At 35.7% G+C, this 24368-nt stretch overlaps 1 protein-coding gene across 3 annotated transcripts in view; it reads right to left on the reverse strand.

Annotated features, from left to right (window-relative positions):
* Positions 1–808: 808 nt before the first annotated feature.
* The window catches only part of LOC124422917, a 42444-nt gene continuing 18884 nt past the window's right edge, over positions 809–24368 (reverse strand). Inside the window, exons 2-13 of one of the 3 annotated variants that reach the window (XM_046959963.1) lie at positions 11399–11607; positions 9139–9657; positions 7721–8660; positions 6772–7641; positions 6275–6529; positions 4018–4205; positions 3528–3806; positions 3022–3183; positions 2644–2935; positions 2172–2409; positions 1925–2075; positions 809–1731 (exon numbers count right to left, since the gene is read on the reverse strand). In XM_046959963.1, the coding sequence (XP_046815919.1) occupies positions 1471–1731; positions 1925–2075; positions 2172–2409; positions 2644–2935; positions 3022–3183; positions 3528–3806; positions 4018–4205; positions 6275–6529; positions 6772–7641; positions 7721–8660; positions 9139–9657; positions 11399–11560 (4317 nt within the window). In that variant the 5' untranslated portion in view covers positions 11561–11607 and the 3' untranslated portion in view covers positions 809–1470. Of the gene's footprint in view, positions 1732–1924; positions 2076–2171; positions 2410–2643; positions 2936–3021; positions 3184–3527; positions 3807–4017; positions 4206–6274; positions 6551–6771; positions 7642–7720; positions 8661–9138; positions 9658–11398; positions 11608–24368 lie in introns of all 3 variants that reach the window. The other 2 variants (XM_046959952.1, XM_046959943.1) reach the window with 2 other exon arrangements.

Below are 24368 nucleotides of genomic sequence, written 5' to 3' on the forward strand. Positions count from 1 at the left end.
TACACCCGCGTTTAGTCTCTCTCTCTCTCTCTCTCTCTCTCTCTCTCTCTCTTCTTCCTTCTAATATGGCTCTCGTAGAGTGTGAAATGTACGAGAGACGACGGCTTATGCGTGAATTATGCCTACCACCTGACATTCTCAGACATCCTACAATTAATGGGACACAGAGAATAGATATATTTATGTTTCGCGATCGGACATTCTATGCGTTATATGCTACTCGATTCGTAAACAAGAAATTACGTTTTAAGTAAGTGAATAAGAAATTAAGTGTTTATAACGTAAAATGAAAAACAATAAACATCGTGTTAGTAAATTAATTGCAAAATTACCACGTACGAAACTGTATGTCCGATATTTTCAAGCCATGTAAAATACATATATACATTTGATATAGGCACAAGGCTTACCAATGGACATTCATTTTTACAAGGTAAAATTCATAAAGTTTAATTAAAAACTTTTTTCATATCATTCGTGTGCACCAGTTTACCGTATGAATAAATGGATCCTTTTCTCTTCTCTCGACGTCAATCTCGTCCATTTTTCCCAACCAATTTTTATACACATTTTCGACTTTTATGCAAAAGTAAATATTGTGCAAAATAAAATAGAATGAACACGTGATTTTTTATAAATGTAAATATGTACACATATTTACATTCATTAAAATAAAAGCTTTATTTTCTTAATGTTTATAATAATTTCATTCAATTTGGTTATTTATGAGTATTGCTAATTTTTTAATATTCTTTATCGTCGCATGCAACATCGTTTCAGGAATAGGATATTTAATGAAAGGAATAACTTAACAAAATTGATCTTTTATTATGAGTATTACAATGTAGGCACGTTTTCTTTGTACAAAAATGTCTGATTATAAATAACATTATATTAGAATGTATATAAAGCATAAACTTTTTGTCCTGCATGAAATAGAACTTCCAACAAATATATGCTTGCTTTACTCTTAAAATAATTAACAATAATCAAAAATAATGTACTTATAAATAAATTTTCAGACAAGACTATCGATAGAAATTGTTAAAGTTTGATAAATCAAGCATGCATTATCACGTTTTGATCGGCCTTTTTTTGGCATGTATTTTTGAATATCTAAATTACCATTATTAAATATACTAAATTAGTATATTTGTTATCAGATCTAGATACATTGGGTAACATATTTAACAGTAGTCGCATAGTAAAAATATCTTATTATAAATATTACGGTGTATTAATTATAAAAGAGAATTCTTAAATTTCTTTTATAAAAAGAAAATTAAATATAATAAAATATAATACAAAGAAGTCATTGGATTACTGTTAAGTGCATATCTTTTATCGCTTTAAAAACTTAAGATATTAACGCGATTCACAATTCATAATGAAATAGATATTTCCTATCTTAAATTTCGATTTTTCGATAAATAATTTCATAATTACATAAAACAAATAAATTATATCACTTTAACAGACTCGCGACAAACGATTGCGCTGTTCATCCAATAAAATCGATGCCTCACACATCATTTTCGCGCTGGTGCGAACTAAAAATAGCAGTTGATATTCGTCGGTTATCGTCAAAGGTGCTCGCGTTCTTACTAAAGCATGGAGAATAGTTGCTCTCTCAAGATCGAGCCATCTTTGAAGAGCCACTTCCCTTTCTCGTGGTCCACCAAGAGTGACATCGGCTGGACCCCAAAGAGTGAACTCGAGTAAAGATTTTATCTGCCCAATTAATATTATTGACAACGATAGTATAAAAAAAGGTTGATTGTTCGTTTAAATTTAGATATATATATTAGAATTAAATTATACAATGAATTACATGTTGGTAAAAAAATGTCGAATCGTATTAAATGCATTCAAGAAGCATATTATAGTAATGGAAATTACAAGGCAGAAAATTTATCTTATGTACCTGAGAAAGAGTAACTGCTTTTTCACGTAACAATAATTCTTGCACGAGAGGAAGTTTCTTCGTCAAGTGTAGTTGTTGAAGAGCCACCAAAGCACACTGACACAAGGAAATCTTTTCTTCTCGTTTAACGTCGCACGTGTCCACATTTAATCTGCGGAACAAAAAGTCATTTAACAATAACTATCATCGTTTTACAACAAGTAAATATTTTCTACAAGGGCACATAGAAAAAAAGAGATTTACTGACCCTTGCAATAGATAAAGTCGATAGCAGACGTCTTTATCCTCTCGACAAAGTATCACGTTGCTCAGACTTTTTGAGGATTCTTCGATTCCTCGTGCTTGAAGACTTTTCAGTGCGTTAACGAATTGAAGTAAGACGAACGAGGACTCTCTTGTTATATCTTCGTCTTGGGAATCCTTCGTGGCTAATCCAAAGCCTTGAATCGTACTCACTTGTAATCGTGGGAAAACTGAGATCGCCGCTGTAAGAAAATCGATTACATTGTCCATTAATATATATTTACTTCAAATATTATTTTCTACGATCTAATACAAATGATAGTTTATTCAAATGTTTAATTATGAAAATCTTAAGTATGAATCGATATTATCTTCTGCTCGTTAATTTTCGTAAAAATCAAAAAATAATTTTTCTTTCTTAATATCACAAATTTCTTTCGACGAATATTCTTTCCAGAAAATAGAGAATAAATCACCTTCCATGTCCTTGCCGGCGGATAAACTGACTCGCTCGGAGATCTCTTTCGGCACGGTCTCTATGAACTCAATTATTGGCGCCAGGTAGAATTCCTTTCGCGACACGTGCATCGCTTGATCGAATGCGATGCACAGGCTGACGTTTTGCTCATTCCAACTAGCCGAGCAGAATATTCGCCTACCAATGAAAACGGACGTGTTTGCGTCAATGGTGAAATTGCAGAGACGAGGATTCAAATTTTTCAAGGCACGAAGACTTACAGGTACTTGGGCAACTTGGTTCATCTGCAACTAATTTATATTCTTTCGTTATCCTATTTCTTATAAATTGAAGAAGAAAAGAAAAGCTTTTGTAATTTTTTTTTTAGAAAATTTACTTGTTCGACAAATTGTGCGAGTGCCTCATGATTCGCCACGATGACAGCGCCATAGTTATCTTCTAAACTTCGATGAACAATGCTACGTCCTCTTCGTTGTCTCAATTGATTCAACCTCAGCTCGTCATCTTTGCTCTTCCAATCCTGATCCTCTTCTGCACCCTGCATATTTAAGCAATTTATTTTAGAAACAACACTATATACTTCCCCGTCATATAATATTTTAAACATTCAAAAAGAATAATTTTATTAATTTCATCCGAGTAAATCTTTCTGTTTCCTCTTCCATTATTCTATAAACATTATTAAATATATTATTGCTTTTTTCTCTTCTCTTTTTTTGGGATTAATTTACAAAAAGAACTCTATTTTGTGCCATATTATTCTTTCTTCTGGCATCCTTATACACATTCTATACCCTTCATATAAATAAAAATTTATTGTGTCCAAATTCGATAAAAAAAAAAATAAAACGAGATCGAGAAAAAGGTGAAACAAAAATGTACCTCATCACCAGTATAAAAAGTATATGGTGCATAAAGTTCGCTTTCTGTTTCGCTACCGCAATAGGGTAACGATGTTGATCTGAGGAAGGGTTGATGATGATGATGATGATGGTGGTGGTGATGATTGAATTTGAATTCTACGCCTGGATCCATAACACTACTGTCGGATTTCCGCTTGCAGCTGGGATGATGGGATCCGTTGCCATGACGTAGCTCTAGACTTGAATCGCATTCCGGTGAGCTGGACAAACACTCATAGACGTGGCTATCGTTCAACGTCTGAAACGAGTTCAAACCTAATGCCTTGTTGTCTACGTCGAGAAAAAGGTGTCGATATCTCGAAAACATTTCATTGGACTTGAACTTTTACAAAAAGCATACAAAACAATTGAAGCATATGATTTAAAAAAAAAAAAGAATAAATAAATAACGATATCTGAAAAGAATAATTCAGAAAATTAATGAATACTTCTTAGCTGATTTTCATTACCAGCGAATCGGAAGTTGGTAGCGTAATAGTTGCGGCTGTCTCGTAATCGTTTTGGTTCAAATTTTGGGACGAAGAGCCATGCTTCTTTATCAAAGGCTGGGATGTTGTTTGGTCTCTCATACTGGCGGTTCTTTGAGGTTTCGAGGGTGCCAGGGCACTGCGCACCTCACCTGTAACATCCTCCGCTGCTGCAGGCACGTCCGCCATCGTCAAGCGCCACGGGTTAGTACCACAAGACACAAGGCATTGTCACAAAACAGGCTAGCTACTACAAGTAACTAGCGTATTAGCCGCATAACAATCGTACATTCAATACTAATCTATGTATCTCATATATATATCTATATATGTATGTATTACATACTTTATACTGCGGAGTAGAACTCAACCCTATTTGGTCATCAGCAAGAATTAAATGACAAGGCACAGGCACAATAATCGTGAAATTTTTTTACGATATACAGAAATTTTCTTCAAGTGTCTATTTTTTTATTATTCTTTTTTCACAAGTGCATGTGTATGACATGAACAGAGAAATAATGAATTAGTCGTTACATTGACATCGCTAAGGCAAATTTGTGATTATCAAAGATGCAAGAGTATTTACAATATATTATCGCATTATTGATATTAATAAAAAACAAAGTTTCAGTTTTTTAAGGTTTCGGCAGACATAAGTACCGGTTTGATCGGAATAGCGCTATGATTGAGAAGATTCGGGGATGTTGAAATTAGCAGACATTCCTTGTACCTAAATACCTAATTCCAGTGAACACGATGCTGATGTATTTAATCAATGCATGCGGCGTTAATTGCACCCAGCGTCAGTTAGAAGAGCTCTGCGCAACACAAACGCTGTTGTTAAAAGATGGCTCAAAGGCAAAACCGATGATAATTTTTGCAGTTTTTTATTTTTTTTAAACATCATTATCTTTCAAGCTTTAAGCACTTTTACAAAGATGCTCCACAGTCATCTATTCATCGAAGATATAATCTTATTATTGGATGATTTATATAGGACAATACTTAAAAAATATGATTTTTGTAAAAGGAATAAAATTATTTTGTATGATACAGATGATATAAAATAATTATATAGACCAAAGCTAAGATCCTAGATAATCGATATCAAAAACTTGGCTCCATTTTTATTGGCGTTTGGACATCGCCCATTGCGCACCATTTTTCTCTCCCGCTCAATTAATAAAATGCCGAACTATTTTCGCGAAACGAAATGCCACGCGCAGAAATACAAGGATCAAGCGAGACACCTATTATAAAAAGGAGATAAGAAAGGTGACACGAACGCAACAAAGAAGAACGTCTTGGTTGATTTGACTAAGAAAAACAAGACTCTCCGATGTCTTTTTCAGGCAAAAATATTTTTATTAAAAAAAAAACACAAAACGGCAAATAATATTACAGGCTTCTTCGTTATTTTTCTATTTTTATTTTTTACTTTCTTTTCTATTCTTTTTTTTTTATCTTTGTCGTGTTTACGTATGTACAAGATTCTATGTCGATTACAATACCACAGAAGAACATTATTGCATAAAAAAGAAAATTGATACGCTAGTCTATCTAATAAAAGCCAGCCATTCTCAAACTCTTCTTCGTGGCAAACATCGTCACCATAGTGAGAAAAAACAGATAGCATACTTATACTTTTGATCGTGCTAATCATCGACTTTCGACTTTTAGTTTCATAAAAGCACGATATACGACGCATATACATATGTACGTATATATAGATATATGTATGCATGTAGATATAATATATGTATTTATGTATGTTTATATATATATATATATATATATATATGTGTGTGTGTGTGTGTGTATATATATATATATCTATCACAGAATATTATGAACTATTTTACTTATGAGACATAGTCATTTATCGTTGTGAATTACTAGTAATGGCTTCTTAAGAATAAAAGCGATCATACGAAGTTTAACTCATCTCACGACATATAAAAGAGAACATGGTCGAGTACCGAGAAGAAGAGTATAGTTTGAAGAATAATTTTGTTATGCTCTCATTTAACTTACATTAAGTAAAATAAAAAAAAGAACCACAATATCGTCGAAACAAAGAATCTAGCAATAATAAAAGCGTTTTTTGCATCACTCTTTCGTACGTTTAAGCGGCTAACGCGAGGGATCGTATGAGTATGGCTGTTAACATTCACAGGATTCGCGTGAAAAGACCACGATGAGTCACATTAGTTACATTGTATAGGTCTGAACTTACCCAGATTCGCGTAAATCAAGTCTGAGCTGGCCGAGGATGAATTCGACGGCTGCCAAGAGGACGGTGCAGTCGTCGTCATTGTCGTCGTCGTCGTCGTCGTCATCTTGCCTACTGATTTTTCGTTTCTATCCAAGAATTGTTGCGTCGTTTCGACACGTGGTGGCGGTGGTCTGATAGGTTTGCTCGACTGATCTACTCGAGACCAATTCTCCAAAGATTGATTCCTTGGTGGAGGTGGTGGCTTTCCTGGTCTAACTGTGAACAGACATCTAAGATCTTTACCGAAATTCGCGCCATCCTCATTTTTAAAAGGACAAAGAATTTGAACGAAAAAAAATGAGTATACAAAAAGCTTTTAACACATATCAGAATGAATTATTGAGTTCTATCTTTACTATTTTGTTTGAAATGAAATTAAAATTCAATCTTTTTACGGGAAAAAGTATTAATTAGATAAATAAATTTAAAAAAGAGACGTAATGATTGAGAAAGCTTACCAGTCGAAGAATACTGTTGAGAACCATTGGGAGAACGTGTCGTCTTTGTGGCTTCACTTCTCGAACCGCAGAAATCTGTTTGATCCTCGCCAATTCTAGTGATTCTATCGTTTCCCACGACTTCAACTGCAGCACCATCGAGCTCGAGAGGATGAATGATTTCTAAGCGCAGTTTCGGTTGCGGTGTCGAAGGTATTTCATCGAGTCGTGAATTTGAAGCGTGGCCGCTGGTCATGTCGACGTCCTTTCTCGAACCCATTCTGAGAAATCTCTTTAGTGAGAATCTCGATCTACCTCGTTTCTTTCCCTCTCTTGTTTCCGATCCGTTCGTCAAACTATCCTGCGACAAGGATATAGTCCTTTTCGAAGATGAGGAGGAGGGCTCATCATTCGAATGAGATGAACCAGTTGGATCCGGTGCTTCGCAAACAGCTTTCCTAAACTTTGGGCTACAAGACGAGGCTCTCTCCCTCTTCTCTTTTTCGCGTACAACCGGCGAATCTGATTTCAGATTCGCACTAGGATTTCTCGCAAACAAGCTCGAACTTGTCGGAAGATCCTCCGTAACTTCTGGTGGTCTTGGCGCCATTCTTCTTTTATTGTTTACCAATCGAGTTGGTTCCAAGCCATCTTCTTCTGCATCTGTACTTTCGCCAATATCACGACCATTCGTTGAAATCGTTTTCTTTTCTTTGACCGATTCGTAAGTAGACACGCTTGTTCTATGATTAATTTGATCGTTTCGTTCCATTTTATCCTTCGTTACTTTGTTCGTTGCAACGGATCGTCCAATGATATTTAAAGAAGAATTCTCTGCTTCGGTTTTGGTCACGTATCTTGTTGAATTTGGAATCTGTGACGCAACTGTACCTAACATACGTGAAAGAAATCGTCAAAATAATAGCTTATTAATCTATAGAAAATAAACTAATAAATAACTTTTACCAACCTGTACTCGGAAGTGTCCTGTTAGTAACATTTTGTACCGACGGTGGTGGTAAAACGTAATTAGCGTTGATCCTTTTCATATTGGCACTACTAATATCACATGTGGGCTCACTCTCCGGTAGAACAGACTTTGTCCCAACGAATGTCGACGGCTTTTGAGGTACCACGGGTTTCGATTTTGCGTCCATACTGACAGAACCATGAAGAAAAGACGGCCTCGGTTCCGTAGCGATTAGAGAGACTTTATCCGTTTCACCTTGAATCGATGACCTGGATTCCATAGGTGGTGGACTCCTTGGTAAAGCCGGTGGTTCTATAATTTCCTCTTCATCGGCCTTGCCATCAGGTTCACCGGCCAATTCACGACTCTCTTTGAAATTAAACTTTTCTACGATAGTGTTAGACGAGTCTGTTTTTTCAGTTTTTTTATCATCTACACCCACAGCAGTAATTTTGTTAATCTTTTTATCACGAAGAATTAACGGTCTATCGCTTTCAGCAGCCTCCTCGTTTTTTTTCAAAGATGTCAAGTTCACTTTGATTTCATTCTCTTTCATCGGACATTCTTTCTCGATGTTCTTTGAAAATTCATAGTTCGAACAATTACTATTATTATTACTTTGTATCAATTGAATCGCGATCTTTGGTTTTTCATTGTCTGTTTTTTTGATAGCTGGGCTGCGCGAAATACTCGCTAATTTTTTCTCACATTTTACTCCAAACTCTGCACTATTCGTAGCATTCTCGAGATTCTTATCAGTGATACTAACAACAGTATTGTCGATTTCCGTCGATTCGTTCCTCTGTATTACGGATATCAAATTTGTCGAAGTGATCAGCGGCATGTCCGTAATCTTCTCCAATTTCGAAGAATCGCTACTCTGCTCGCGTTTATCGTCTTTCCTATCAACTGTGATCTTCTTCAATGTCTTCAAGGTAATCTGTGAAAGTTGTATCGTTGATTTAATCAAAAATTTTCTTTTAGTATACTCTTGTCTTAACAAATACACGTAACAATGAGTGACGATGACTATTGATATATCCTATTGATTTCATAAACGAAGATATGGCGTAATTGAACATTTTACGTAAGACCTTTTAACTCATAACAATGAAAAATAATCGAGCCGAAATAGTATAAAGTTAGAACATTACTTGCGTTTTCTAGTGCAACAAAACAACATATATCTCAACCTGTTCCAACAACAACCTTTTCTAATGTGCAAAGATCAATCGAGCAATATTTCATCAACCCAGTGGAAAGCAGTATAAACTCGAAGTAATATCTTACTGTATCAACTTCACTTGGCAAGGATATAATAAAAATGATTGATTATATTTCTAAATACGTTTATATTTTTTACATAAAATTGACATTTAAAAATTTCATAGTTATGAACATTTTTACATTCGACTCACCTCATTTTTCGACTCCATCGAGTTATTAAGAGTGGCGGACTTAGTGACGTTTGAAAAACCATTCACAGTGATCTTCCGATCACTTGGCCTTTTAGCGGTCGGCAAAGATTCATCTCCACCAAAAGGAGTGACGGATACTAAGAGCGTCGTTTTTCTCCCATCGGCGTCCTTTTGAATCCTACCGAGCATCAATGAAGCGAACGTTCTTGTCGATGCTGCAGCAGTCGTTGAAGATTTGTTCATTTCGTTTGTAGGAATGATTTCGCTAAGATTCGCCGTAACGGTATTGAAATTTGTATTGGCGCGGGTTAGGTTGCTTAAAGTACGTTCCTCCTCACTATCAGGTATTGCATCTTCTTCCGCGTTCAGAGAGTCCACAAGCACTTGCTCGATGTCCTCCTCATCGTCGGATAGAAAGTCATCGCCGCCGTAACCTATCACCTCCGTTAGGAATTCCGGAAAGGCCACGTTCTTCTTCTTTTGATCCTTTTGCACCGACTCTTTTACTCTCAGGATACTCTGGAGATTACGTGAAAATAAGAAAAGGATCATTAAATAATTTACTACGATGTCACAAAATTATGATAGATCTTATTTCTTTTCTTGAACAATATAAGAAAACTGTTCGAGGAAGAAGTTAAATAATATGAATCCATACAAAGATAGATAAAATGAGAAATGAAATATAAATTTTCCCATGCTTCTTTGATTATATTTTAATCATATTTCAAGCGTAATCGTATTGATACCGTCGATTTAATAGTAACACATTTTCATATAGAAAACTGGATAATACTTTAAAATCTCATTAGAGAAATCGCGAATCATCGAGCTTTAGTGTAGTATACGGGCAAAGTGCCCATACGCTTTTCCCACGATATGTGATTTATTTAATAACTTATCTCGACATTTTATGAGACTCAATAAAAAGCTAACAATGACATACGACTGAAAATTCTTGCTGAACTCAGGTCAGTTTCCGTCTTTAAATTTATTTTCGTCGTTAGCAGCGTAGACTTTATGGCTGATTAGAGTCGAAAGAAAATCTTGTTGGAAAGTGGGATAAAACTTTGCCATACGATATACATAATACGTTCATTCGCCTTATCGCAGGAAATGAAAGTTTGTTTCGACTAAAAATCCATGGCGTGACCACCGATGATATCTACCAAAAGAGATTCGTTAAAGTTTTCTTCTTTGGAAACCCAATAAAATTTGATTTTGATCAAAAGACACCATCTATCTCTCCTTTTTTACGTTTATCAGTACCATTTCGATCGTAAAAATCATGAAAGGACACTTGATCGAGCTTTATTTGCAGTTCCATTTATGAATCAAATGGTATTTTCCACGAAATATACTAGAACTTCGTAATTTCTCTATAATTGTATAGCATTTGAGAGGCAAATCGAGGGTAAATCTCGCATTAATTCCATGACGGTTTCGAGCGTACGAAGAACGCTTTCACGATGGCCATAACACTAACAACTACGTAGCTATGTAGATACCTACGGTTAGAGTAGTATATGAAAAAAAGATGGGAACTTGTTCGGCCTGTTGCTCTTTTAAAATTTTCTAACGCATACGCACGCCAACTACAACAACCTGATGTATATGTATGAGATACTGATTTTAAACGAGACTCTTCACTTGGACGACCCACTTCCAGTGAGTTTACACTCGCTACACATAGACCTTGCTACTAGCAATAGCCTCGGTTAATGAACAGAGGGTTCATTTCGAGATGAGATTCGGTTTTACAATTCTTCCTGTTATGAGTTTTATCGACTATTTAATTACATCGCCGCAACTATTTTAACTTATCAATCGTCATGTTTTAACGTTTTTTATGTAAACTTTCCAATTCAATCTCCGTTTTATCGACCCACGTAATTATTGCGATAATCTTCGATACGTTTTGTCTAATAACGGGTATTTATTAGCGAGTTATGCCGATTCCGCTATTAGCAAGTACTTGTCTTTCCCCGTGAATCATTACCAATCCCGTTTACTCGAGTGCTCGTTCCAACGATGGCCGGACGCGACAGATGCCAGGAATACGCCAAGTTTTTCCTGTTATTCGTCCAAGCATTTATGAATTGCGAGCAATCCAGTTTCCAGTTGGCACGATCGTTAATCTTCTCGACCTTGTACTGGTCGATCGAACGGTATACACAGCCTGATACATCGAGGCTGTCGAATTAAAACAAGCATCTCTCTCACTCTCGAAAATAAAAAACAACGCTCACGATTTAGCTACCTGGAGCCTGAAACTGTCGGCCTTTAGATTGGAAGAAGCCTTTTCGATATTGAACCTTAGCGCGTCCTCGTTCGATGTGTGTTCCTCTCTCGGCTTGAAGCAATTCGAACAGAACTCCTTCTTCCAAGCGTTCTGCACGAAGCGATTGCATTGTGCGGACATCGTTGCTTCACTGCAGCGACAGCGAAAGTCCCGTTACATCATCGTCCCTGAAAGGAAAGAGGCGAATTAGCGATCGTTCGGCTCTCGATACGCAGTCCATACTCTTTACCATTCTCGAAAACAACTCTGTTGCATGCTTCATTTAGTTCTGGTGCACGTACAAATTGCATCTGCAATTTTGTGAAGCTCTACGTGTTTAGGCTACTTTAAACTTCAGTGAATAAATAATAATGGACGAATAACGAATAGGAATGTAAGGATATTTCGTATAAAATAAGACCGACAAGATGATCGTAAAATCCGAGATTCACTAGAAATGAACCAATGAATCCTTCTTGCTATAAATAAAATAGAATCAATTCTCTTTGGATTCATGCGAAGTGGGAAGATAGTTTTAACGTGAAAGAATAACATTATAGAAATATTTCCACAAGTACATATTTATTGAAGAGAAAGAGAAAAGGAGAAAAAGGATAGAAAGAAAATGAAGATGCACTGCTGCTTCTCTAGTTCACGATGCGGATTATTTTATTATCAATTTATCTGTGCTCCTATTTTTTCTGGCGGCCTCATATATTTTGATCGAGACGATGTCTACTCGTTTTTTTTTTAAATCATCTTTCTCTCTCTCTCTCTCTCTCTCTCTCTCTCTCTCTCTCTCTCTCACTCTCCTCTCTCTCTCTCCTCTCTCTCTCTCTCTCTCTCTCCTCTCTCTCTCTCTCTCTCTCTCTCTCTCTCTCTCCTCTCTCTCTTCTCTCTCCTCTCTCTTCTCTCTCTCTCCTCTCTCTCTCTCTCTCTCTCTCTCTCTCTCTCTCTCTCTCTCTCTCTCTCTCTCTCTCTCTCTCTCTCTCTCTCTCTGACTCATTAACATCTGTATTGTAGTAAACCAAATCGTTTTGATAGTCAAAACATTATTATATACTGGTATCGATCGAAGTGTTTCTCGGTTAAGTGCTCGAATGCTGACCTCGGAAATATTTCCTTTCGTTAGAAAAAGTGATGTGACACTTCTTAAGCGTAATATATAAGCAACAAAATTTCGTTGAACTTCAACCCGTCTGTGCCTCGCCACTTTTGCGTTCGATATTTTTGTAAAAAATTTACTATTGTACTATTAAAAAATAACCTAATTATTTTTTTATTTATTCTTAGCTCTATTCTTAGCTCTATTCTTTGCTCTATTCTTAGCTTATAAATATCACGGTCAAGTAGTTTTTATCACAATACTAGATGAAGATTTCTCTTCGTTTATCGTATTTATACATGAGATACCTATGAATGGGAGAAAGAGAAAGACGAGAGTAGTAAGGCAGAGAAAGGGAAAAATAAAAGATACGATAGTTGACGATTCGTTTCATAGGCTTCAAACCAAACGACTTGTCTACGTTTCCCTGTCGACAGCAGCTACCGTGAATGCAATCAGGACAATTGACCTGAGCTGCTCGCTCGACTGAGTAATTGCCTCACTTCCGGTTCTCGCTTTTATTCCTCCGACCTGCTTGTCGGATCGAATCCCGCCATTGACGAACGATACATGAGTACCGATCCTCTTTTGAGAAATGAACGAGCTTGCAAAGATATCTTCAAAGACCGCAAAGAAGAAAGATTTGTTTTAATGTACTGACTTTTAAACTAATTTAACGTGAATTCACATATTCACCTAATGGATTTTATAATCTCTTGAAAAAGAAATATAGAGGAAAATTTATTATTGAGTTAATTAGTGACTAGTAGATTCAATATTGGAAAGTAACATAAAATTGAAGATAAACTGTTATTTCCTTCATAGGCTGTTTTCTTTGAAAATTAAGTGTCAAAAATGATCGAGTCGAAGGAAGGTTTTTATTCATTGTGTGCGTGAATATGTTACACCAATCAAATTAATTACTATTTTGCCAATTCCCCCTTGACGATTCGTACGTTGCGAGCCATGACGTAGAATCAATAAACGGAGCAAAAGAGAGAGAGAGAGAGAGAGAGAGAGATGCGAAGGTCGGTTTCTATGACTACTAGAATTATGTCACGTTCCGCTATATATCCGGAAATACAAGTCATGCGAAATCCAACGGAGCGAGTTCTCGGAATTCATGAAGAATTTCTTGTTACCGATACGCATGCCAATTTTGATAAAAATTTACTCGAGAACGGAAAATCGTATTCGTGAACACATACTCTTCTTCTTCTTCTCTTTCTTCTTATTTATTTTGTATTCTTATATTCCTTTCCTTTTTTAATCAAATAGCAGTACTTTTTTACTACTATTTTATATTTTAACTTATTCAATCATACTGAATTATTCAAATACAATAAATTTCTTTCTGTCTGTATTTATTTATTTATTTTTTCACTTGGTATCTCCTTTTTAGCAGTTCGTCAAGGACAGAAAATCGGTTAGTAATGTCGCATTATCATGCACGAGCTGCAAGTGCTCCGGCTAAGAATAAAGTACCGTTCGCAATCTCGATGATCCGTTACATCCCCCACGTCTCATCGAATACGAAGAGGTTTCACATTAAGAGCGAAATTATTACCACGTTAAAAAAATTACGATTACTGTTTCATCAATTAAATTTTATACTTGGAATTTGATTATTTTATTTTTTATTTATTATAACTCGTTTAAAAATATTAAAATTTTGAAACATTTCACTAATATCACAGGAACGTGATCTATTACTTGCATGTATCTCCCCTGATGTTGCATGCGCAACATATGTATATTAAAATGAATATATCTACCTACCTATTTATTTTGAACTGGAACGGATTTGAATTAAACAGGACGAATGAGAAAAGAAGGCTGAGGCCAACGATCTCATCGGAACATCTTTCTTGGAACCTATTAACGCGAGCAACGTGTCGCAATATTTTGACAGTCACGTTGTTAACGAGTTACAAATACACTTCCGAGGTTAACAGTACTCGAGGAATGGCCTAACTGAAGACGATCTTTATCTATTTTATTTTACGATCTTGGTAGATACGATAAGGAACAATAACGAGCAATATTTTTAAGAAAAATTATATCTAGAATACGTAAAGTAAGTAGGTATATGAGAAAAGAGAAACTATAAAATATGGTTACGGTTATCAACACATAAGTTATAATTGCTTTTCACTATATATCTATGTACACATTAAGCGAAGCGTTCTCAACAAACGAACACATACACATGTTTAATCGAGCGTTTACGAACAGACCGTGAGATCTCGATTCTCTTTGCATCGCTCATAATTGTCATCTCGATCGGAGCAGACGCGTGCACTTTATCGTTCAACGTTATCATCTGAACCAAGGATTACGACGAGCATACGCTTGAAATTAGTTATGGTGTATTTCTGGTAAGAATAGCCGTGAAAAGCAACTTCGTTTAACTTGTTCATCAAGAAAAAGAGAGAGAGAAAGAGAGAATTTCTCTCTGAATTTCGCACGCTTCAAGAGATCAAAGCTAGCCGCTTCCATGTATTTGGTTTAAAAGTATGGAAAAGGTACTTAACCACCAACAATTCTTACCTTCTAAAATGAACTCTTGAAACTTTAATACATTCGATATACCAGAGCATCGTTTTATTCTTCATTTATTTTACTATGTTTAGATTGTCGAATAATTTATTTCCTTTCTGACTTTTTTCTCTTAAAGTAGTAATTTTCAGGAAAACATATTCACATAAACATTTGATAACGAGATACATTTGAATAGGAAAAAAATATTTATCGAAAACGAATGATTCCTTTGACGCGTCCTATATCCGCTATGCAAAGACTTTCTTCCCTCCAGCTTCTTTGCTTTCCGTCTCGCGCATCGTCTCGTTTTCTTGGCCTCAACGACCGGAAAGGCGGACCTTCTCGACGCATTCCAGAAAGATGACGTGGCCGAAGTACTTGAGAAAACGTGCTTGATCGTACGTTTCTCTAAATGTGAGTCCTTCCCTTTTCCCTCTCACTCTCTCTTTCATCAAGTGATTAGATATAATTGTATTATTGAATTATCACCGACGAATAAGATCTATTGGGTTGACTATAAAGTATAACGCATGAAAAAAAGAGAGAGAAATAAATATTTTAAATGTACAGTTGGAAACGTCTACGGAATTTACGCTTTTATAGACCGTTTTCATTTCCCACGATACAATGAAACACGACGGATAAACGAGAAGCGGACGAACGAATTACTGACTCGTACTGTAAACTTGATTCCGGACATACGTACGAGAAAAGAACGGTAGTAGGGAAAAGAGAAGGAAAAAAGAAGGCTCAATATATAACAGGCGGTAAAAACAAACGAAGAGATAGAAGGAAAGAAAAAAGAAACAAAGAAAGAAAGAGAAAAAGAGAAAGAGAGAGAAAGAGAGAGAGAGAGAGAGAGAGAGAGAAAGAGAAAGATAGAAACGGAAAGAACAAAGCAGAGAAAATTCATATACGATTCCGCTATTGTGCGGATCGCTTCTCCTCGTTCCCTTGCTGTAATTACTGTTAGCCTTCTATTCAATTGCGAGCATTAAAGCTAGTCATGCCTAACAGTACGGCGTCTGGGAATCTCGTGTGATGCGTGTCAAAAGATAGAAAAGAGAGAGAGAGAGAGAGAGAGAGAGAATATTGGAACAAATACCAGAAGTTTTTTTGCGAATGAATTTGCACCGCTGATAGTTGTCGGGCATTAACTGCTTACTACATGCGACGCGTCACTTACGCCGATAAAAGATACAGAGAACCGTTTTTTCAAAAAATAATAAAAAAAAAAAAAAACGAAAATGGTAAGATAGCGTGTAGTATGACGTACCACTTCCAGATTTAGACTCTTTTTCTATTGTACGATGTTCAAAGAAAGGCTGCGAGTAAGTCAGAAGATCGTCGACACTTTTATTGCAAGTAGTATCCGCGATCTCAAAAGAAAAATATTTATTTATTCTTGTCGTCGATGACTATGCTCGTTGGTCTCTTCGTATTAAATAATAATCATGATTAATAAATACATAATATTAATTTTGTGTCTGCATGATCGTAGAATAAATGGTGCGATCGTGGTAACACAAAGAAAGTCTAAAGTTCTAATTCCAAAGTCACGACTTTATTCTAATCGCGTTCGTATTGAGCGAATGAATAAACGAAGTGAAACGTAAGTAGCATTGGACCACGAAACGATTTCGTGTATATTTTATTTGGGTATACCATTCGTACAACGAATTTCCTTCGAATAAAACTCCCGACACTCCAAAGATTCATAGTCGCACATTTACAAGAGAGAGCTCGTCGTTGATCGAACGACGCGATCGTGTGTAACTGTAGCCGATGGAGAGTATACATCGCATTCGACTCCAATTGCAAGAGAAGCAAGGTGTAACCTTCCTTCCACCAACCACTAAAATTCCATCCCAAGGTGACGTTTTTTGCATGCCTTTTGCTCTACCCGACGAATCGTACTTACGATGAAAATTATCCGTGAGTACTGCGACGCCAGTTAAACCTGACGCAACGATATTTCTACTTTCTCCTGGGAGACTAGCAAATAGCAAGAGGCGAAGCATTCGACGTGAAAATAACTAGAGATTTTTCTTTTTCTCGTGAAATTTATTATGAACTAACATTTAGAAAAAAATTATCTCGATTTACATTTTACGTGCTTTCATCATGATAATTTTTTTGATATAAATATCAATAAATTTTTGAAATATTGTTCTCTAAAACTTCAGTTGTTGAAGTTGTTAGAATAATATAATTATCTCGACAAATTTCCTAAGAACTTCCTTTTCTTCAATGGTGTAGTCTATAATAAAAGACTAGCAGAATATCGCCAAGTATCGTAAAACTTTATTAAGCGGATAGAAAGTACAAGTGCTCTACGCATACTAACTTATTCACTTTTCTTGCTCTACTCTCTTTTTTTTTTATAGGAACAAAAAAATGAAAATAGAAGGTGAAACAATGACGTTAGCCAGGAAACATACAAGGTTCTGCACTTCGAACGAATGCATTGACATTTTTAAAATTATACTAAAGGAACGTGCCCTTCCGTGCAAGGAATTCATAAGCGATCCTTTATGGCGTCGAAAATGACGTTAAAATATGTGATAACGTACTAGTTTGAAAATAATTTCTCGAAAGAAAATAAACTCGATGAAAGATCATTTATAGATCTCCACTAGTTCCTCAATTATTTTTTTTAGTATCTGTAGGAGATAGCAACGTATCGGTAGGAGAATTAAAATTAAATTGCGAATGATCGATTCAAACAAAGCTTCTTCTGAGATTTTAAAAACGAAGGGACAAGTTTCACACGTCGTTAATGACCAATATAAATCGCAGGTAGGTACGCTATAGCGAGTGGAAAATTCAAGCGTCGCAAAAGCGACGCTTGCATTTCAAACCGGTTTGAAATAACATACCGAAACCACAATATTTTTGAGCATACCACATAAGAACAGAGAACTCGCGTTAAAAGCAAGAACATAAACCGGATCCATGCTACAATATTCAATTTTTGTGACTAGAAAATGCAAATGATAAAAAGGCAGAACGTTGCCTGTTAGACTCTCTATCTAGCTGAATGATCTACAATTAATAATCTATGCCGAATAATGAAAGGATAAATAATGATCGACGAATATAGTATAAATTGCATGTGTTCATTCACTATCTCTCAATCGTCGAAACGTTAACGAAGCAATTTCAAAAATTAATTACATGATGAATCCACACGAGGAATATATAAAAAGAGAAAACAAGAAAAGAAAGTATATGTTCTCTCAAATCTTATATAGGAATAAACACGCATTTTTATTAAAATACTAGAATTTATTGGAGTGAGAATAATAAAGAAAATGACAAAAATAAGTATCAAGGAAGCTTTGGATTCTTTCTCTTTATACATTCATAAAAGTGAAATACGTTTTGTAAATTTGATTCCCGTAATGCAGCCCATTACCAGAGCCCATTTATACTCGTTCCTTCGGCCAGTTCTCCTCCGAGATGCGAGCATGTGTTCGCATTATGCCTCTACTGGTCCTAAACGAGGTCGACCAGCTTCGACCATAACCACACCTCCTTTTACTAGACTACTACTCGCGCTGCCCCGTGTATTTTATCCTGCGATCCCAGAATACGTGGCGGGCTTTCGAACGGCATGAGATATACGCCTCGACAAAGGATCTCACCGCTGTTCCTTGGAATTTTATATACCTATCTACCTACCTTTACCTACCTACCTATCTCTATCTCGCTTCTTTCTATCCTTCTTTCTTTCTTTCTTTCTTTCCTTCTTTCTTTCTTTCTTTCTTTCTTTTTTTCTCTCGACGAGGATCTTTCTCATCCGTCTCTCCAAGAACAAAAGGTAAGAGTCGATTTGAATAATGTAAAATCGTACTTTCGAAGTGACGGCTAACGAATATTTTAACTTACATGAGCTATCGACAAATTTACTACCTTTTTTACGAACGTAACGCTTCTTTTTCATCGTACTTTTTGTCCTCAAGTCCAAATTTTTTGGATCTTTTTGTTTTCTTTTTCTTCAAAACGAAAAAAGGGGAACGTCATTCGTTGGATAAAAATAAATTTTAAAATTCAACATTTGTCACAAGATATATGAACATCCGTATTATCGTATGATACTCAGCTGTATTTCGTTTCCATCGCCCAAATAATCGATGCCGACCCGATTGGATATCTCACGTAGCAGCCGATGGTATTCGTTGAACACTTTCGCTTCAGCTACATAAATACGGGCTCGACCTTTCTCTTGAAGGAACGAGTCTACTTCGTCGTTCTCGATGACTCGTAGGGCATCGGTAGATAAGATAAGAAAAAAGAGAAAAAGAGAGAGAGAGGAAGAGAGAGAGAGAGAGAGAGAGAGGAAAAGAGAGAGAAGGAGAGAGAGAGAGGAAGAGAGAGAGAGAGAGAATACAGAGTGTGTAACCATTAAAACAAAACTGATTCCGTGATCCAAGGAGACTCTTGCTTCAAGATTTCTTAGTCACGAGCAAAGCTTATGTAACTTCGGTTTGTCTAATTTTTCAATAGTTTCATGTTTCAATGGGTTCTATTCTTATTTTTTTTTTTTTTAACTAGAGTATAAAATCCCTCAATTTATTATTTCACTTTAAGTGGGTCAGTCATTCCAATGTATCTTTGAGATGTTTTAAATATCGTCATACAATATGAACGAAACTTCTCCTACCAATCATAAAAAATAAAATTTCTGCTACCAATCGTGAAAAATAAAATATCATAGACACAGAAACTGCAAGCAAATATTATTCGTGTTACGTGACTTATCGAATTCACTCCTTTGCAGTGAATTGCCATGTCTAATGGATAGGTAGACCTCGCAAGACTTTCTCCGATAGGGATACAGCTCGTGATCGGTCACTCGGCCATTGTCGTTTGACGCATGGGACTTTGATGCAGCCGTTCAATATCGTCACGTGGACTTTCTACAAGTTATCTCATTCAAGTCCGAACACGAATTTTCACAAAGCACAAATCTGTGCTGAAATATTTTCTTAGTTTCGTATATCTATAGATAAATATACGTATCGTCGATCTGTCTTTCACTTTGAGAGCCAGAATGCGCGAAGGCATCATCACGCGTGGCTGATGGTATGCCGCGCGAGAATGGACTTTCCTTTCTAACCTTACGATCTTACTTCCACGCAAAGCAAGAAAATCGAGTCTTCTTTTCTCTTTTTCAACCATCTTTTACTCACCCACGAACATACGTGATCATCTCGATGCGCTACCTAAAAGGCGACAGACGTTGGAAAATGTGTTAATTATCTCGCATGCGACTATCTCTTCTTTGTTGTGCTATTCGAAATTACAAAGGAAGAGAATTCTTTTTATTTTCCTTCGAGTGTAACATCAATCTTTTTATCAAGATAAGATGCGAAATAAAAAATTTCTTAATTATTATTTTATTTTGATTAATTGAGTTCAATCAAAGATATTTGAAATGGAATTTCAATAATGAAAATTATAAACATTTCGTTACGTTTCTAATGTCTATAAAATTTTGTGATTGAATAAATTAAAACAAATGAGGAATAAAGATCAATTATTAAATGAACAAAACAAACTAAAAATGAAAGAATTCTAATGATAGGAAGAATTTTTTGATTGGCCTTCCTGTCTTCTTTCTTTTTTCTTTCTTTTTTCTCTTGATTTCACCTACATTCATACGTATATATATATATACTTTGAAAAAACTTCGACGAACAACGTCAGAAAGTTGGTCTCTCTTATAAGGAAAGTTTTTCGGTAGCGTGACGTTTTTCCTGAACCACGGAAACTTTACAATCGAGTGAAGGTGAACAAGGGGAAAGGTGAAAATGGGGAATGCCACGTGAAAAATAGTTTCGACGTAGGAGCTTTCTACAAAGAATAAAAATCGCATCGAAGAAGAATCTTCACTTTTTTACCAATCGCCTACGAAAAATTTTATTTACAAACCACGTGGTTTAAAGTTTTATCGAGCTTCCTTGTCCTTCCGAGAGTCAAACGAGTTAAGCTTAGACATCGCTTCTTCTATTAACAAATTAACGATTAAGTTTTATTTAAAAAATTTTAATGTCCGAAATAGTCCCAAAAAAAGAAAAAATGAAAGACGGAACAATTTACGTTTGCCTAACACATTTTATTTTTTTCCCAAAATCTTACGCGATGAAAAATCGAAGTTAAATAGAGGAGATTCAATTTAGTGTTTAATTCAAATTTCAATAAGAAAAAAGGCATTCTTGAATCTAACAGGATATTCATAAATGCCAAATGAAAATACTAATGTTAATTCGTTTGGAAAGAACTTAATTATTCCGTTTTTTTCTAAGAAGATTTATTTTTCTTCACTTTTAAACTCTTAACAATGACATGTTACCAAAATAAAGCTCGTGAGTTATACTACCTATGCGAAAAAACTATTTTTATCTTAACAATACCATATATTCTCCACTTTATACGTAGTCTCCTCCCCCCTTTGATATACGTCGACCTTGACATTTTCCGTATAAGCACACGTCGTGTAAGCGAAATTGAAACATCCACGAAAGATCGACTTAGATCGATACCCGTCTATTTTTCAAATCATCCCATCGATCTTCGAAAACGAATATGTTCGTAGTTAAATCCAGATAAGAATTAAAACGATCTAAATCAGATTTCATTTGGAATAAGATATATATATATATAACATAAAAGAAATTTTATTTTTAAATAGCTTTCGTTATTGAAATGTCTCAATTTTAAGAGAAAAACTTTTATAGTAGAATAGTATTCTCATTGAAGAACAACTACGCTGTCGTTTCTGTCGAATGCTTCTGGCATTGTGTAACGGAGTATTGTAAGAGTAAACTCGAAGAAAGTAGTTCGTGGAATGAGTACGGGCATTTTCCTTGAGCTCTTCTTTATGAGCCTTACCACGCATGCAATTGCTCTTTACAAATTTCATTAACGCATTAGATTTTAACGTTGGCACGAACCCACGTACCGATCAACGTTTTCCTCAGTCGTATTTCTACTTTTTATTTCTCCGAAAGCGTACCTAATTATATCATATAGATGCCTAACTTCCTTCATGATCTTTCTCTTCTTTCTCTTATTCATTTTTTTTCACAATTCGACGTTTATCTTACAAATGACAATCCGCGTGGATATATCACTCAATAATTTTCGCATTCGCGATGACCGGCGAAATGCTTTCATTTACCAATCATAAACATAACAAAAATGCAAATTTTCAAATGTTTACCCTCGCATTTTTCTTCCTTTTACTGATTCTTCTTATATATGAAATAATTATCATTCCAATTATTTCGTTCGTGTGAAATAATTGGAAATGGCACGTGTAAAATTTAATTCTCTTTATTTCCTGACTTTCTTTAACGATAAGAATTAAACTAATGCATGGTTATACGAGTAATTTAGTTAATTTCTGAGATTCGACTCTCGTTATTTCGATAGATAAACTCACTATGTTTATATCGTATTATAAAACGTCGAATTTCTATATATTTAGTCTCTTAATTAGAATTTCAATTATTTTTGTGAAAAGTTCTACCATCTGATCAGGATTAGAAATTCTTTTCATATGCTGTATAATTTAAAATTGCGATGCAGAATTTACTCACGATATTTTATTCGTGATATTCATGAAGGATCTCGTTGAATTTTAATGTTAGTGCTGGTGATAGCTTTTTATTTATCGATTAATGCAGAATGGTCGCTTTGAACGCTCGAGCTCACTGTTATCGGTGAAACGATTAATGGAGTATTGCTCCATTACCAAAATGAGGTAATATTATTATTTTAGATACAACATTACTATTGTTTGGGCTATTTAATGTGATGGAAAAAGAAAACTCGAATTTTAGAAAATTCAACATAGACATCAATACTTCGCATATCATATTACATTGGATATATGATATAAAATCTTTATAATGTTTAATTGAATAAAATTCAGTTATTCGTTATTATTTTAAATCTAATCATTTTGATATTTAAACATGATTTTATAATGGATCGAAAATGTTGGTTGTATTTTACATTGCATTATAACATTTGATAGTGATCAAATTATATCAGCATCAACTTATATAAAGACTTGTTTTTAGTGAAAGGTGTTAATGACACGATACTTGGTAGTAGAAAAAACAGAGACCATCATTTTCGAATCCACAAAAAAGAACAAAAGGCGAAAAAGAAGACTCTTCAAGATTCCCATTCCTGGAACGCTGATGATTTCTAATTGATTGTAAAAGGCGAAGCTCTGCGATCGTGTCCTCGATATTTCACGAGCACGAAGAAAAAAGAAACGTACTCGTCGACTACGCACGAGAATCTCGTACGTACATACATCCTTCTTTCTCTCTCTCTCTCTCTCTCTCTCTCTCTCTCTCTCTCTCTCTCTCTCTCTCTCCTTTTTATCTCTTGAGGCATTTAACGTCACAAGTGAAACGATGTTTCATAGTATCAAAGAAACGATGTTATTGGGCTGAGGAAAGATTTAACAACAAGGTTGTACATATTTCTGATTTCTCGATGAACAAAAACTATATCTTTGTCTTCCTCGTGTCTTAACCGAAAGTATTCCGAATAGCTTGAAGTAGCTTAATCAAGTGCACTTATTAGGTCGTACCAGATCAAGGACGAGGTTTCTCAGTGTCTCAATACGTCGAGAAACCCGGTTCGGAGGCCTCGTACAACTTAAATTCGGGCACTTCCTAAACTGGAAATCAGGAAACGCGAATCGTTCTCTCTCGTTCTCCACCAATTCGACGAAGGAGAGAAGAAAAAAGAGGAAAAGCGAGTTGTGCAGGTGCCGATCGAAAGGTCGTGTCTCCGTGGATAAAAGGAATGCTTGAAAGTGGGAGGAAAAGGTCGAACATCAATCCTAAAGTGGAACGAAACGATAGAAGAGAAGGAAGGTCGTAATCTATCTTTCTCTTCCTCTCTCTCTCTCTCTCTCTCTCTCTCTCTTTCTCTTCCTCTCTCTCTCTCTCTCTCTCTCTCTTTCTCTCTCTCCTCTCCCTCTTCTTCTTTCTTTCATACACGTCTACAAACGCACAATAACACATTCTGGCACTAATAAATTTATAAAATTAGCAATCCACGCTATCGGCTGGGAATAGCACAAGCGTAAGAATCGAACCTCATTAGGCAGGTTCATTTCTTCTAGCCGGTAATTAAATCCGACAAAAGGAAAGGAAAAATGCTGGATAAGGTACATCGTTCGCGAAGTAGGCCTCCCGCATTTAATTGTATCGCACCTCGTTAGGTCGTCCCACAACAGGTCGACCTTTTGGTTCTGTGTGTATGTGTATT

This window comes from Vespa crabro, chromosome 1 (genome assembly GCF_910589235.1).
Source record: "Vespa crabro chromosome 1, iyVesCrab1.2, whole genome shotgun sequence".
NCBI classification, from domain to species: Eukaryota; Metazoa; Arthropoda; class Insecta; order Hymenoptera; family Vespidae; genus Vespa; species Vespa crabro.